This window comes from Mauremys mutica, chromosome 12 (assembly GCF_020497125.1).
Source record: "Mauremys mutica isolate MM-2020 ecotype Southern chromosome 12, ASM2049712v1, whole genome shotgun sequence".
Taxonomy (NCBI): domain Eukaryota; kingdom Metazoa; phylum Chordata; order Testudines; family Geoemydidae; genus Mauremys; species Mauremys mutica.
The window spans coordinates 31,714,723-31,731,332 of NC_059083.1; the positions used below are offsets into that span (position 1 = coordinate 31,714,723).

Here is a 16,610-nt window from a genome sequence, read left to right on the forward strand (position 1 = left end):
AGGAGGTGGCATTGGGTGGGGGAGCCCCAGCCCCAGCCCAGAGAGAAGGGAGGAGCTGCCAGCATCACAGGGAGAGCGTCTCCCCAATCCAGGAAGCAGTGAGCAGCTCCAATGGGAGAGCCCAGCCCTGCCCACAGGAAAGGCAGGATGTTGGAGAAGAGCGATGGGGAGACCTCTCCACTAGGGTAAAGCAGAGGGATGTGTCAGCCCTCAGGGCAGAGAGCTCTGTTCAGGTGCTGCTCAGCGAGTGTTTCTGTTCAGCAGCCTGGGCATGAACTCAGCACTAAGGTTGGTGTCAGACTGGGATCTCCCCACGAGTTCTGGAACCTTGGTACAAGTTGATGTGGGGGGCACGAGGTCTCACCACTTGTGGCCACATCCCCTCCATGGCCCTGCCCCACTCCTCCACTTCCTGCTGAGGCCCCGCCCTCTGGCCAGGCTGAGAACTTGGCTGCTGTGGAGAGCTTCTAATCCTCCACCTCTGCTGGGTGGGTTTCTGGGGGGCCTCAGAGCAGCCCCCAGGCAAGGTCCCCACTCCCTGGAATGCGTGATGTTGGCTTGGGATCTCCCCAGGAGTTCCGGACCCTTGGTAGAAGTTGGGGGTGGGGCATGAAATCCCACCACTGGTGGCCCCGCCCACTCCGTGGCCCTGCCCCATTACTCCTCTTCCCACCAAGCCCTGACCCCTGGCCGGGCTGGGAGCGTTGCCTGCTGTGGAGATCCCTTGACCCTCCACCTGTCCTGGGTGGGTCTCTGGGGGGCCTGAGAGCAGCCCCCATTCCATGTCCCCGCTTCCCGGGGTGCTCCACCCAAGGCAGGTGGAGGGTGCCAGGCTCCATAGTGCCACTTGGGCACCCTGGGTGGAAGCCCGGCTCTGGTTTCTGGCCTGGCAAGGGGCAGAGTCTCGGGGGAAGAGGAGCAGGGGTGGGGCCGCTGAGAGGGGCCAGTGCTGGGAAGAGGCTGCAATCTCACCCTGTCTGTGTGCTCCGAGTGGTTCCCCTCTTTTTCTCTCCAGTGCAGACGGCAGAGTGTCTGGATGGGGAAAGGATAAGAGAGGTGAGATTTCAGGCTTCATATTTATAACAGTATCATCACTCTGATCTCCTAGAACTGTGTTTTCATCATGACACAGAAAGAGAGGGAGACACGCTCAAGTATTTAATGTGAAAAGGTCTGAAACCTCTTTCCTCTCTCATTCAGGCATCTCCCAGCAATGGACCCAACATCCTTGTGAACTCCCAACTTGTCAAAAGACATGAAATTGTAGTAAAGATCCTTGGGTCCTGATTCTGCTTAGGTTTCATCAGGTGAAGTTTGAGTCGCCAGACTGAGGTCCCAGTTATGCTGGTACACCCTCAAGGTGATATTGGACACTGGACTATGAACTATTTCTGAAAGAACTCTTTACAGCTAGAAAGCTCGCCATCTCCGCTATGAATCTGAACCTCGATGAATCAATCTCATGTCTGTGTGTATGCTGATCTTTTAACCATACTCTCTCTCTTGTTTTTTAATAAAGTTTAGTTTCGTTAACAAGAAATGGCTGTAGTGTGTATTTGGGCAAGATCTGAAACATTTGTTAATCTGGGGTATAATGTGTCCGATCCTTTGGGATTGGTAGAACATTTTCTGTTATATAATGAAGTAAGATTTTCAGAAATCATTGTATTTGACATAAGGGAAATGTTTCCTTAAGTGACCTTGTTATTAAGTGATGTGTTCATAAGTTCCCCTGTGGGATACAGAGATATTTCGACCACACAATGTGCTTAAAGACACCAGACACCCACAATGTGCTGCCCAGGAGCAGTTAGCAAAGTTCAAAAAGTCCCATGTGGAGAAAAGGGTCAAAATGACCCGTGCACGTCAGTGTGTAATGACTGGTAATAAACGAATAAAACAGCTTCGACAGCAAAAGCCCTGCCAGTTAGAAGATACTTACAATGATAACACACATGCATGTGTAGTGTATGAGTTATACAAGATACTTCCTATTCATAACATTCAAAGGTGATTGGAAAAGAACTAATAAATATATACTCTGGATGTGTATAATACGTCAGACATTGTAAGGAGCATCATAGGAGAAATGCATCATGACATGCCTATGCCCCAGGAGAAGGTAAGTGGGCAGTATTTCTTTCAGTATGTCTTTCATTTCTTACTTTAACAGTAATTGTAATGGCAAGACATGCTTTTGGAACAAATAACGGGTTGAATTAATCATCCTGAGTGTCTTGGACCCTAAGTGTGTGGCATTCTCATCCAACAATTAAATAGAAGCATAATCTAACTATGAACCAATTGACCAGTGCCATTCTCTTTCCACAGCCTCAGACACTTATCCCTGTTTCCCCTCCTAGATTCCTTCTAGGTACCTGTGAATTTCCTCAGAGCCTCCAGTAGCGCAATAGTTTTCTGGGAGAAACCACTGACTCGCTCATCCAGTCCAGGAGAAATCTCCTCTGGCTGCTGCAACTTCCTCTTCTTACACCTATAGAGAAACAATTTCATGTGATTACAGTTCATTGTGAGACTCATTATAAGTGGTTGCTAGGGAGTCGGTGCTCTAATGGGCCTGGAGTTAGAATTCCTCTGCTTCTCCCAGCTGCAGAAATCTGTCCCCTAGGAACTAGACTGAGGCACCAACTCCCACCTCCCCAGCTCATTCCACACAGGTCTCCAAACAGTCCTCAGGCAGGAAAGACTCTTGACCACTGCTGGCCTGGGCTGAATGGGAACCAGGCCCCAGCAGTGACAGACCCCTATTCCATCTCCACTATCCTGAGGAGGCCAGTCCCCCAGGGAGGTGACATCTCTGGGAAATACTTGAGGTCAGTCCTTCCCACTGAATGGAGAATCCCAGAGTTTTCTGTGCAAGGGTGAGAACCTCCGGATGAAGTTGATCAGAGAGATTTGTATCTAGAATGTGACCTTCCCCGTGCATTTTGCTGTACAGCCCTGGGGAGATGCAGTGCTAACATCACCATTAAGCCCTTTCCCAGTATTGTGAAGTGCCAGGGGGAGTGAGAGGGAGCTACGTACCTGCTCAAGGTGCTTCTGACATCCTAGAGGGAAGGGAGAGAGATAGAGGAAAGACTGTCAGTTCCATTTGATTCACACAGGGGATCCCAGCGAAGGGATTTTGCAAATATGGGGAAGAGAGGCCCTGCCCTGATCCCAGGGCCATGGATTCACTGAGCTAATGGGGCTTTTCCATCTCTGATATCTCTGTCTGTAACTCTGCAAAGAACAATAGTCACTCACATGTCAGCAATGCACACGCCGAGTTACACTCAGGTCTCTGACCGCTGGCTCCAGTGCTTATGATTCAGGAGCCCTCCCTCCCCTGTGTGGGGATCTGGGATGTTTCTAATCAGAGGTGCTGGCTTCTAATTGTCCCTGGAGGTGCTCAACCCCAGGCCCTGCCCCGACTCCACCCCTTCCCCCAATGCCACACCTCCATCCTCCCTCTTACCACTGAGGCAGGTGGGAAGAGCTGGGAGGGAGGGGGAGGAGTTGATCGGTGGGCATGAGGTGCTGGGAGTAAAGGGGGGAGCTTTTTGCCAATGGGTGCTAAGCACCTACTAATTTTTTTCCATGGGTGCTCTGGCCCTTAAGCACCCATGGAATCGGCGCCTCTGTTTCTCCCTGTCTCACCTGCAGGAATTCACTCGCTGGCTTCTGACACTTCCCCTCCAGCTCACTGATCAGCTCACTGAGATGGGAAATCTGCTCGGAGAGTTTACTGACATTTTCATTCCGGATCCTCACAATCTCCTCATCCAGCTTCTTCAGCTGGGCCAGCAGGAGTCGCTCTTGTTCCTTCAGGAACTGCTGCAGTTGCTGAAATTTGGACACAATCTTCTGCCTCTCGGTTTGTGTTTGTTTCTGTATGAAAATAGGGCAAGGGCTGGTCAGGGACATGGATGGAGCCTGGGGTCCTTTCACGGAGAGCTGAGTGTGCAGGAGGGAGAACTTAGTTGAAAATCCTAAGATTTCGGACATTTGACTTTACCCTAGGGAGAGGATTCTCTCACAGCTTCCCCTTCAGCCCCTGTATCTCTGAAAGGGAGGTTTCCATGTCTGTCATGTTAATATATTATGTCATTCATGGTCTCTGGGAATTCAGACCCAGAGCAGCAGGAGGCAGGACTCAGCACTACACTGACAGAGACACCAGGGGAGAAAAAAGAAACAAATATGTTAATGCACGGAATCACCAGACGCAGTGGACAGCACTTCACAGGTGACATTCAGTTCATTTGAGGGGGATTTCTGGGCAAGTCACAAGAGCTAGAAATTCATTGATCAGCTGAAATGGAACTTTAGAGCTTGTCTATGCACAAATCTAACCCAGCAATCCATGGTCATGGAGAAACACACACAACCCCACGTTCACCAAGGCCACACAGGAATCTGCCTCCAAACAGACCTCCCACTGCCAGTCTCTGCTGGTTCATAACAACAGGCACCTACCAGATACTCCTGGCTTTTCCCCTCTCTGGTCACTTTCAATCCCAGCAGCTTTTCTCGCTCTTTCCTCAGAGTCTTCAATTGGGTCTGGATTTTGTGCTGAAGAAACAGAAATGATTTGGGAACTTGAATTTGAATGGTTGAGAGGGGTGTGGAGCTTTTCGTTTTTTCATTCAAGATGACTGTTGGTCCTAATCACTTTGTGACATTAGGGCCACCAAGGAGATGAAACCTTATCAATGCAGACTGGGAGTGTGTCATTATCAGACTCGTTACCAATTCAGATTCAGTCTTTTTAGTAATTAGAGAGAGATCTCAATTATAACCAAGCTTTATTGGTATTTGTGAATTGATGGGCGGTACAGAGCATAACAGGATATTGGAGTCACATGGGGGTGAATCAATAAATCTGTTTTTGAGGTTTAATGAACAAAGTGATACAAATCCCAGAAGCCACCAGGGTTTCATTATGGGCTGGGATTTCAGCTCTGAAGCCCTGGGGACTTCACTGGTTGGGCTGAGCTGGTCTAGGCAAACTCCATGAGACGTCGGGAGGCCCTCCTCTTCCCTTTGCTGCCTGTAAACTCAGTCGCTTGGCGATTTCTACCATGTTTGCCAGCTGCCTGTTGGGCCGGAGGTTTCTCTGTTGCACAGTTTGTCTGCACTGAGGGCAGGAGGCAGCTGTATCGGATCCCTCCCAGCACTGGCTGATGCAGGCTCGGCAGAAATTGTGCCCACACTCCAGACTGACAGGTTCTGTGAAATACTCCAGACAGATGGGACATGTCACTTCCTTCTGGAGACTTTCCACAGGGTTCTCTGCAGCCATGGCTCCCTCTGGGCAGTTTGTAACAGGCTTTGTTTCAAATTCCTGAGTTCACACTATGCCCCGCCTGCAGCAGCAAGGGGGTATTTCCCTTCCTGGAGCTGACTCCTCCTCTTTGTTCAGTTGGAAGGGGCCTACCTGTAAGATCACAGCCCTGGAGGTTGTGGTGAAAAATTTACCAGTAGGGCTGTGGTCTGGCAATCAGCCCCTGTGCTGGAGGAGAGGGTCACTGGGGCTTCACATGGACGCCAGCTCTCCCTGTGAGATTGAGCCTGCAGGGGCAGGGTCTGTGTGTCTAAGGAGCGATAGTCAGAATTGGTGGGATTCTTTCTTGTTTTATACTATATAATTTTGATACATAATGTTCATATTAAACAATTTTTATATTTATTGTAAACTTTCACAGTTGCACAAAAATCCAGGTTTCAGCATTTCATTCCAATTGTTACCAATTTAAATGTTCACAGCTCTGGGAAATTATGGGGGGATCAGAGAATATTTCGGTCAGACCAGAACTATTTAATGACACTGGACACTGAGATGCAAAAAGTTGAAGCTTTAGAACTATTAAAATAGTCTGTGAGCAGGTAAATCTCCTCCCTCCCCCAGCAGCTCCCCCAAGGCAATATCCCAATTCCTCCCCCCCCACCACACGGACTGAGGCTGAAAGCAGGGCCGGTGCAACCATTTAGGCCAACTAGGCGGCCACCTAGAGCGCCTAGTGGTTGGGGGTGTGTAAAAGCCCGCTCAGGCGAGGAGGTGAAGTGGAGGTGAGCTGGGGGAGGGGCGCAGGGAGGGCTGCCCGCAGTAACTGGGTGGGGGGGGGCGTACAGGGGAACCGCTCCCCGCCCCAGATCACCTCCACTCTGCCTCCTCCCCTGAGCACATAACCCAGCTCTAAGTCTCCTCCAATCGGTGCCGCAAGCCTGGGATGGGAGGAGAATTAGAGCGACGCGGCGTGCTCAGCGGAGGAGGCGGAACCGAGCTGAGCTGGGGCAAGCTCCCCAGGCGAGGTCAGCTGCTGCGGGGGGGGCTCCCCAGGGAGGGTTAGCTTCCATGGTGCGGGGTCTCCCCAGGCGGGGTTAGCTGCACAGGGGGGTAGCTGTGCGGGGGGCTCCCTGGGCGGGGGGGGGGGTGGCGGGCTCCCTGGGTAGGGGGCTCGGTTAGCTGCAGCGGGGACGGGGTTAGCGGGGGCAGGGGAGGTGCAAGGTGGAAATTCGCCTAGGGTGCAAAACTTACTTGCACCGGCCCTGGCTGAAAGTCCATCTGATGGGAGCTCAGGGGCCTATGGAATGTGCTGGGATCTCAGCCTGGGCCCTAGTGGGGCAGGTGCCCCTGTAACACAACCACTCCCAGCAAGGCCCTGCCCCCATTTTCTCCCTGTTTGTCAGTCCCAGCAGAGAGGCCAGGGACTCAGTGATGTACTCAGACCAAGCTCCTGTCCCCTGGGTGAGGGCTGGGGCCCAATGGCCAAGGACAGCAGCAGGCGTGAGGGGAGCTGGCAAGAGGGGTCCTGCAGTGCACAGGGTGTGGGACAAACAGAGAGCTCTAGGGGTCCCTGGTTCAGTGCTGGGTGCGCTGGCCAAGACAGCAGCCGTCACACCTGTTCTTAGCCTGGCGGCTCCTGCTTCTGTTTCCCTGCACAGTCTCCCCAGCTCTCCGGGACTCCCGGCTCTCTGCAGATGGCAATGGGTGTGAGGGGAGCTGGCACTGGGGCTCCTGCGCTGTACAGGGGATGGGCTAACCAGAGCTCTCCTGTCCCCAAGGCTCTCAGGTCACTTGTCCAGCCTGGCTGCAGGAGGGGATCTGGGGACAGACAGAGGGGGCCTGGGAGAGTCTGGGGGGGGGGCAGCCACCTGGGAGCAGACACTGAAATCCAGCGGTGGTGAGAAAGGCAAAGGGGCAGGTGCTCTGGGCTGTGTCCTTTAGATATTCACAGCTCATATCAGTGAAGATGCTGATTGGGCGCTCACTGGGGGTTGAACCATCAAAATTATAATTCAACGTACAATGGATCTTAGTAATTGGTGTCAAACAATGACTGAGAAACATTCACCAGCACATGGAGGGAACACACACGCGCAGCCGATTGATATCAACATTGAACAGAGCAGAGCACCACACCGGTAGCATCTGACAACACCACGCAGCAGCCTCCAGGGTCACAGAGACGGCATGATAGAAAGTCCACAGGGAGAGATAATAGAGACTAGAGTGTGTGAGGCTGATCTCCAGGCTCTTACAGAGCTATTCCCCCGCCCCTCCCCTGTGTGTGTCAGGGACACAGTCTGTGCTGAGATCCCCACCTCACCCAGATCCAGGGTCGGATTCTCTCCCCAGGGACGGAGCCCGGTGGGAAAGTGAAGATCGGGGCCTGGTCACCAGCATCGATAAATGTCACCTGCCCCCGGTCACAGTCCAGACAAACCCAGATCCTGCTGGGGGCCCGGTTCAGGGGTAGGGGGGTCACAGGGGAGGTGAGAGCCCGGAACTCACCCTCCCACCGCTCCACAGCCCAGATCCCCCCCTCAGGGCTACGGCTGATCCCTTCCTTACTCCCCACAGACTCTCTGGCCACCCCCACAGAGGCTAGGGACACTTCAGAGCATGGTTTTGCCTGATATTTGGTGTTTGTTAAAGCCCCAGCTCCTGGAAGCATGTGACGAGGTGAGACGCTTGGCTTTTGTTTCCTAAACAAAGGAAGTTTCTAGCTTTCTTGATGGCAGAGAAAAATGTAACAATGTGATCCAAATGCAACCTAAAGGTCTGAGAAGCCAGACAGCAAAGAGAAAGAACCCAGCATTTATTATTAACTATTATTTTTAAGTCTCATGGTTTTTCAGAGTCAACCGAGGCTATTTCTTTTTTCAGAAACCATGGAGGAGATAGAACACACATGCCCTCAGCCTCGGTTGACTCTGATTGCACCTGCTCCATTTGCAGATGAAATAAGCTGTCAGTGCCAAGCCCCACATGAGAAACTAACCATCACTCAGGCCCGCCTGGGAACACCAGAGACTGTCCGGTTTGGCCGATGTGCATAGCAGAGGGGCACACAATAGCAGAGGGGCACACTCCCTGGCCACACAATAGCAGATCTTAAGGTGGCCATCCTGCAGCAAAAAAAAACTTTAGAACCAGACTTCAAAGAGAAACTGCTGAGCTCCAGTTCATCTGCAAATTTGACACCATCAGCTCAGGATTAAACAACGACTGTGAATGGCTTGCTAATTACAGAACCAGTTTCTCCTCTCTTGGTTTTCACACCTCTACTGCTAGAACAGGGCCTCATCCTCCCTGATTGATCTAACCTCGTTACCTCTAGCTTGCTTCTTGCTTGCTTATATATACCTGCCCCAGGAAATTTCCACTACTTGCATCCGAAGAAGTGGGTATTCACCCACGAAAGCTCATGCTGCAAAACGTCTGTTAGTCTATAAGGTGCCACAGGATTCTTTGCTGCTTTTACAGAACCAGACTAACACGGCTACCCCTCTGATAGAGAGGGCAAGGTGTGGGAATGCACATGGAGCCGGGCTGTGGGCTCAAGCAGCAAATGAGCACAGGGGCCCTGGAGTAAGGGTGAAGTAAAGAGAGAAATTAGAATGTTCATTTTTATATTTGGGTCCTTAGAGCCTTTGCTGGAAGCAAGAGGCCTGACAACAAACTGATCACTGCCAACGCACTATTGCCAGCACCGCGTAATCAAAAAATCTTGAGGTTGACTGAAGGAAACATGAGGGGTTTTCTTCTAAAAAATTACATTCTGGAGTTTTTGTTTGTTTCGGAGCATTCATGATTTGCTCTGGTCACGTTCTCAACCCTTTCTACTCAGCCATGAGAGCAAGAAACTGGCCTTTGTTAGAGAGCTGAGATTGTCACATAATCACAGGATTCCAGGAGCTGGGGTGTTAAGAGAAACACCAGCTAGTGAAAGGGTGAGTGTGAAATCAGGCAAGTTTGTGACAACTCCAATGTGATGTTTTTGTGAGTTGATGTGGAGAGGAAACAGCTGCACTTCTAGCAATTGCAGGTCCATATCTGGCCCCCATCCCTGCACTGTCTGAGCACCTCACAAATGCCAATGGGCTCAGCCTCACCATGGTGCTGTGCAGAGACAACCTGCCTGCAGTGTTGGGGGGAGGGGGCAGAGTGAGGGCAGCACCTTCAGCTGATGTTACTGAACATGTTCAGTCTCTGTGAACATGGTCACTACAAGACAGGCAGCAAATCTGGGGGACACATGACCCCATGTGCCCTCTTTCCCCCTCCCCCACATCCATATGATGCCTTTGCAGCTGTGAGATGGGGAAGGGCTGTTTCCCCCTTTTTAGAAGAGGGGAAATTCAGGCCCAGACAGAATCAGTGACTTCACACAGAGCAGAGAACAGAACCTGGGTAACTTAGCGCATTCGCTACTGGGCAAACCTTTCCCTCTGCAGCCGGATCCTGGGAGAAGAGGATAAGGAGCTGGATGGACACGCTCAGACACAGTTTGTCTGATAATCATCTCACGGACCCTCCCCACCGACCCTAGGCCAGTCTGTGCAGAGCCAGGTGATAATGGTGATGTCACCAGTCCTTGATGTGGCCTTTGTCCTTGGCCCAATACTGACCCCATAATCACTGGGTGGGAACTCCCTTCTCTTCATGATTAATAATGCCTGAATCTGTAATTTTCACTCCATACATCTGAGGAAGTGGGTTTTTTACCCACAAAAGCTTATGACCAAATACATCAAACTCAGGGTTGAGAGTTCAATCCTTGAGGGGGCCATTTAGAGATTTGGGAATTTAGCAGGGAATTGGCCCTGCTTTGAGCAGGGGGTTGGACTAGATGACCTCCTGAGGTCCCTTCCAACCCTGTGATTCTATGAAATCTGTTAGTCTTTAAGGTGCCACTGGACTCCCCGTTGTTTTTGTGGATACAGACTAACACAGCTACCCCCTATTACTGTCTGGGCTGGTTCTGCTGGGCAGAAATACGAGCCAGGGATCCTCATTTGGGTTTTGTCTGACTGTGGGCAGAGGAGTGTCAGGCCGGAGAGAAGGGTTTACTGACATTTTTATTCTGCATCCTCACAATCTCCTCGTCAAGCTTCTTCAGCTGGGCCAGCAGGAGTCGCTCTTGTTCCTTCAGGAACTGCCGCAGTTGCTGAAATTCAGACACAATCTTCTGCTTTTCGGTTTGTGTTTGTTTCTGTACCAAAATAGGGCAAGGGCTGGTCAGGGACATGGATGGAGCCTAAGGTCCTTTCACGGAGAGCTGAGTGTGCAGGAGGGAGAACTTAGTTGAAAATCCTAAGATTTCGGACATTTAACTTTACCCAAGGGGAGAGGATTCTCTCACAGCTTCCCCTTCAGCCCCTGTTTCTCTGAAAGGGAGGTTTCCATGTCTGTCATGTTAGCATATTATGTCATTCATGGTCTCTGGGAATTCAGACCCAGAGCAGCAGGAGGCAGGACTCAGCACTACACTGACAGAGACACCAGGGGAGAAAAAAGAAACAAACATGTTAATGCACAAAATGACCAGACCCAGTGGAAAGCACTTCACAGGGACATTCAGTTCACTTGGCGGGGATTTCCGGGCAAGTCACAAGAGCTAGACTTTAACTGATCAGCTGAAATGGAAACTTAGGGCTTGTCTATGCACCAATCTAACCCAGGAATCCATAGTCAAGGAGAAAGACGCACAAGCCCACGTTCACCAAGGCCACACAGGAGTCTGCCGCAAACAGACCTCCCACTGCCAGTCCCTGCTGGTTCATAACAATAGGCACCTACCAGATACTCCTGGCTTTTCCCCTCTCCAGTCACTTTCAATCCCAGCAGCTTTTCTCGCTCTGCCCTCAGAGTGTTCAGTTGGGTCTGGATTTTTTCCTGCAGAAACAGAAAGGATTTGGGAACTTGAATTTGAATGGTTGAGAGGGGTGTGGAGCTTTTCGTTTTTTCATCCAAGATGACTGTTGGTCCTAATCACTTTGTGACATTAGGGCCACGAAGGAGATGAAACCTTATCAGTGCAGACTGGGAGTGTGTCATTATCAGACTCGTTACCAATTCAGATTCAGTCTTTTCAGTAATTAGAGAGAGATCTCAATTATAACCAAGCTTTACTGGTATTTGTGAATTGATGAGTGGTAAAGAGCATAACAGGACATTGGAGTCACATGGGGGTGAATCAATAAATCTGTTTTTGAAGTTTAATGAACAAAGTGATACAAATCCCAGAAGCCACCAGGGTTTCAATATGGGCTGGGATTTCAGCCCTGAAGCCCTGGGGACTTCACTGGTTGGGCTGAGCTGGTCTAGGCCCCAGGGCAAACCCCATGAGACGTCGGGAGGCCGTTCGTCTGGTTGGAAGCTGCGCAGTCCCAGTTTTGTGGAGCACTATTCGTGTCTGGTAGGGACCCAGCACTGGGTGTGGCTTCGTCCGGTGAAAAAGAGGGAAGAGGAGACCGAGGATGCAGGCTGGGGGCAGGGGTGTGAGTGGCACTTCCATGCAGAATGATGCAGGTGGGGTGGAGCTGACAAAGGCGGGGGAGGGCCCAAGCAGGCTGATCGATTCAGGTGCGGGAGGGTCCCATGCAGGCAGGCGTGGGGATGTTGTGTTTTGAGGATGCCTCAGGGCCCCTCCTAATGAGGCAGATTTGTATAAGGAAATGTTGGGATTTGCCCCAGTGCTGCCCTAAACCCTCTCCGTGGCAATGCCCCCTGGGTAGGTCCCCACTGTCCCATTCCCTGGTAAAGATCCCGGAAGCAGTGCATTCTGGGAGATTTCTAAAGGCTGCCTGGTGGGACTAACAGAACAGCTCTGGCTGGTCCTTGCCCACGTACACAACAGAGCAGGTCAGACTGGCACCGGTCAGCTCCAGCCTGGGGTTGGTTTTGCTACAATCCAGTGTAATCCCAGTGGTACTTGGCATGGACCTGAGCTGTCTGGAGCCCTTTTGTGTGCGCAATGAAGGTGCTCGGGGTCCCACACAGTGTTTAGCCCAGTGATCTCCTGTAGTGCAGACTGGTAGCATCTGAGTTTAACCCTTCATGGAGCAACACAGAAGTTCAGGTTCCCCATGGGAAACCTCGTCTCCCTGGTGAGCCTGGAGCTTTTCTCAAGGAGTCTTTTTCTCCTACTGTCTACATGTCATCACTGCTCCGTGCTCCTGAGAGGGACAGTGTAGCCTAGTGGTTAGGGCACTGGGCTTGGCCTTGGAAAAATGGGGGTTTATATCTAGCTCTGACACTGACCTACTGAGTAACCTTGGACAAGTCACTTCCCCTCTTTGCACCTCAATGTCCCCTCCCACCTTTTGTCTCTCTTGTCCAATTAGACAAGGCGTGAGACAATATGGGAGCAGGGAGGGGCCAGCCTCCTCAGCCAGGAGCTCAGAGGACGGGCAGGATGGACCTGTGGCTGGATGTGGCCCGCAGGCCGTAGTCTGCCCACCCCTGAGTTAGACTGTAAATGGCTCAGGGCAGAGATTGTCCCTCACTGGGTTTTCTACAGGGCCCCCCCCACAATCAAGGTCAGATCTCATCTGGGGCCTGTAGGGGGTGCTCGGATGCCAATAACAATAATAAACACTGTGATACAATCAGTAATAACATCCACAGCTTGTAACTCCCCCTTCTCCAGTCTGAAGGTAGCACTCCCACATAGACTGGACTGCAGCTCTTGTGAATCAAACCTCACTGGGCATTTAATAAATTCCGGTCTGCAGAGAGTTCCCTTAGTTCACTGGTGGGAGCTGGGTTTGAAAAGGATTCAGCTGCTCAGAGAAAAGTTTCCAACATCAGACAATTTTTAAATTGTTCTCTTGCCTTTCTTGCCAGGCTGGAGTATCATTAATTTGTACAGCCTCTTTCATGCAATAAAGGCTACACACAGCTGAGTGACACAGATACACCAGTCTCAGGAAACTTGTGATGCTATTAACCTGTAATTCAAATCCAGAGTTATTATCCATTAGACGGGACAGCAGTTCCCTACCTTGTACTCCTGGGCAGCCTCCTGGATGGGAACCACCATGTGAGCGCGGTGAGCCCGGGATCTGTCGCACACCACACAGATGGGGGTTTGATCCTCTTCACAGAACAGTTTCAGAGCCTCCTGGTGTTTCCCACAAACCCCGTCCCCTCCTTTTCCCTTTGCTGCCTGTAAACTCAGTCGCTTGGCGATTTCTACCATGTTTGCCAGCTGCCTGTTGGGCCGGAGGTTTCTCCGTTGCACAGTTTGTCTGCACTGAGGGCAGGAGATGTCTGTATCGGATCCCTCCCAGCACTGGGCGATGCAGGCTCGGCAGAAATTGTGTCCACACTCCAGAGTGACAGGTTCTGTGAAATACTCCAGACAGACGGGACATGTCGCTTTCTCTTGGAAACTTTCCACGGGGTTCTCTGCAGCCATGGCTCCCTCTGGGCAGTTTGTAACAGGCTTTGTTTCAAATTCCTGAATTCACACTATGCCCCGCCTGAAGCAGCGAGGCGGTGTTTCCCTTTCTGGAATTGACTCCTGCTCTTTGTTCAGTCGGAAGGGGCCTACCTGTAAAATCAGAGTCCTGGAGGTTGTGGTGAAAAATTTACCACTAGGGCTCTCGTCTGGCAATCAGCCCCTGTGCTGGTGGGGAGGGTCACTGGTGCTTCACATGGACATCAGCTCTCTCTGTGAGGACGAGCCTGAAGGAGCAGGGTCTGTGTGGCTGAGGAGCGATAGTCAGAATTGGGGGGATTCTTTCTTGTTTTATACTATATAATTTTGATACATAATGCTCATTTTAAGCAATTTTTATATTTATTGTAAACTTTCGCAGTTGCACAAAATTCTGGGTTTCAGCATTTCATTCCAATTGTTACCAATTTAAATGTTCACAGCTCTGGGAAATTATGGGGGGATCAGAGAATATTTCGGTCGGACCAGAACTATTTAATGACACTGGACACTGAGATTCAAAAAGTTGAAGCTTTAGAACTGTTAAAATTGTCTGTGAGCAGGTAAATCTCCCTCCCTCAGGGCAATAACCCAATTCCTCCCCCCCACCACACAGACTGAGGCTGAAAGCAGGGCCGGTGCAACCATTTAAGCCAACTAGGCGGCTGCGTAGGGCGCCTAGTAGTTGGGGATACATAAAAGTCCGCCCTGGCGAGGCTGTGGAATGGAGGTGAGCTGGGGGGGGTGCGGGGAGGGCTGCCCGCAGTAACGGGGGCAGGGTGGTGGCGCACAGGGGAACTGCTCCCCCCTCCAGCTCACCTCCACTCTGCCTCCTCCACTGAGCACACAGCCCAGCTCTAAGTCTCCTCCAATCAGCGCTGCAAGCCTGGGCAGGGAGGAGAATTAGAGCAGTGCTGGCATGCTCAGCGGAGGAGGCGGAGCTGAGGTGAGCTGGGGCGAGCTCCCCAGGCGAGGTTAGCTGCAGAGGTGGGTAGCTGCTGCGGGGGGCTCCCTGGGCGGGGCGGTGGCGGCGGACTCCTAGGGTAGGGGTTAGCTCCTCGGTTAGCTGCAGCGGGGGACGGGGTTCGCAGGGGGCGGGTGCAAGGTGGAAGTTCACCTAGGGTGCGAAACTTACTTGCACCGGCCCTGGCTGAAAGTCCATCTGATGGGAGCTCAGGGGCCTGTGGAATGTGCTGGGATCTCAGCCTGGGGGTAGTGGGGCAGGTGACCCTGTAACACAACCACACCCAGCAAGGCCTGGACTGACTGTTTCTCAGTCCCAGCAGAGAGGCCAGGGACTCAGTGATGTACTGAGACCAATCTCCTCCACACCAGGTGAGGGCTGGGGCCCAATGGCCAAGGGCAGCGGGTGTGAGGGGAGCTGGCACTAGGGGTCCTGCACTGCACAGGGTGTGGGATAAACAGAGAGCTCTAGGGGTCCCTGGTTCAGTGCTGGGTGCGCTGCCCAAGAGAGCAGCTGTCACACCTGTTCTTAGCCTGGCGGCTCCTGCTTCTGTTTCCCTGCACAGTCTCCCCAGCTCTCCGGGACTCCTGGCTCTCTGCAGATGGCAGCGGCTGTGAGGGGAGCTGGCACTGGGGCTCCTGCGCTGTACAGGGGATGGGCTAACCAGAGCTCTCCTGTCCCCAAGGCTCTCAGGCCACTTGTGCAGCCTGGCTGCAGGAGGGGATCTGGGGACAGACAGAGGGGGCCTGGGAGAGTCTGGGGGGGCAGCCACCTGGGAGCAGACACTGAAATCCAGCGGTGGTGAGAAAGGCAAAGGGGCAGGTGCTCAGGGCTGTGTCCCTTAGATATTCACAGCTCATGTCAGTGAAGATGCTGATTGGATGCTCACTGGGGGTTGAACAATCAAAATTATAATTCAACGTACAATGGATCTTAGTACTTGGTGTCAAACAATGACTGAGAAACCGTCACCAGCCACTTCCCCAGAGATGCCGATAACCTGAGTGTTAATAAACTTCTTTCGCAAGCAGAGACCCCAAGGCACAAGAAGATCCCAGGACCTGATCTGGTGCCTCTTGAAAGCAGAGGAAAGATTCCCACTCACATAGAAGGCTTTTGGATCAATCTCTGAGTGACTTGGTCAGTCACCCTGACTGCCATTCACTGCACCCCAAAACTGGGTTCTCTGCACATGCAGTGCAGGGGGGTTGGGCAGGTGAAATCCATCCTCCTTCTGGGGCCAGGACATAGGGCCCCAGCACAGCATAGCCTGTGCACCCTAACGTCAGCCCCTCCCCCAGCCTGTGCAGAGGGGCTGGGACTGGGAAGAAGCTGGCACCATGGGCAGGGGCTGTTCCTCATGGGGAGGAGCTGATCAGCTGCCCTGCCTGAAGCACAACCACTGCCTGTGACACTCCGCACCTGCCCAAGGCTTGCAGTGGCCTCCTCCCCCCAAACTGTGCCCATGTTAAAAAATGGGCAGAGCTCAGTGGCCTTACCACCATGGCCCCTGGTCTTCCCTGCTCCAGTGCCCCTGGATCTCCTCACTGCTACATGGGCTAGTTTTAGGGCTTTGTGTTCTGGCCACTGTCGCTTTGGTTGGTAACTTTAGCTACAATCCCAGGGAGATGTTTGCACTGGAATTTTCTCCCAATTTAAAGATAATCTTCTCCTAAAATCTCACCCTGTCTGAATGGTCCTAGGGATTTCCCCTTTTTCTCTCCAGTTCAGACAGCAGAGTGTCTGGAAGAGGAAAGGAGAAGAGAGGTGAGATTTAAGGCTTTCGTATTAGAACAGTGTCCCCAGTCTGAACAGCTAGAGAAATGGACAGAGACACACTCGGGTATTTAATATAAAAAGGTCTGAAGCCTTCTCTTTTGGTTTTCACTCAGGCATCTCCTAGCAATGGAACC

The 16,610-nt window shown here is 51.9% G+C and overlaps 1 protein-coding gene across 1 annotated transcript in view; it reads right to left on the bottom strand.

Annotated features, from left to right (window-relative positions):
• The window catches only part of LOC123345540 (zinc finger protein RFP-like), a 28,473-nt gene that overhangs the window by 1,537 nt on the left and 10,326 nt on the right, over positions 1–16,610 (bottom strand). Inside the window, exons 2-7 of the mRNA XM_044982516.1 lie at positions 13,296–14,004; positions 4,480–4,575; positions 3,661–3,891; positions 3,046–3,068; positions 2,379–2,494; positions 973–1,032 (exon numbers count right to left, since the gene is read on the bottom strand). Coding sequence (XP_044838451.1) covers positions 973–1,032; positions 2,379–2,494; positions 3,046–3,068; positions 3,661–3,891; positions 4,480–4,575; positions 13,296–13,712 — 943 coding nt within the window. The 5' untranslated portion in view covers positions 13,713–14,004. The remainder of the gene's footprint in view (positions 1–972; positions 1,033–2,378; positions 2,495–3,045; positions 3,069–3,660; positions 3,892–4,479; positions 4,576–13,295; positions 14,005–16,610) is intronic.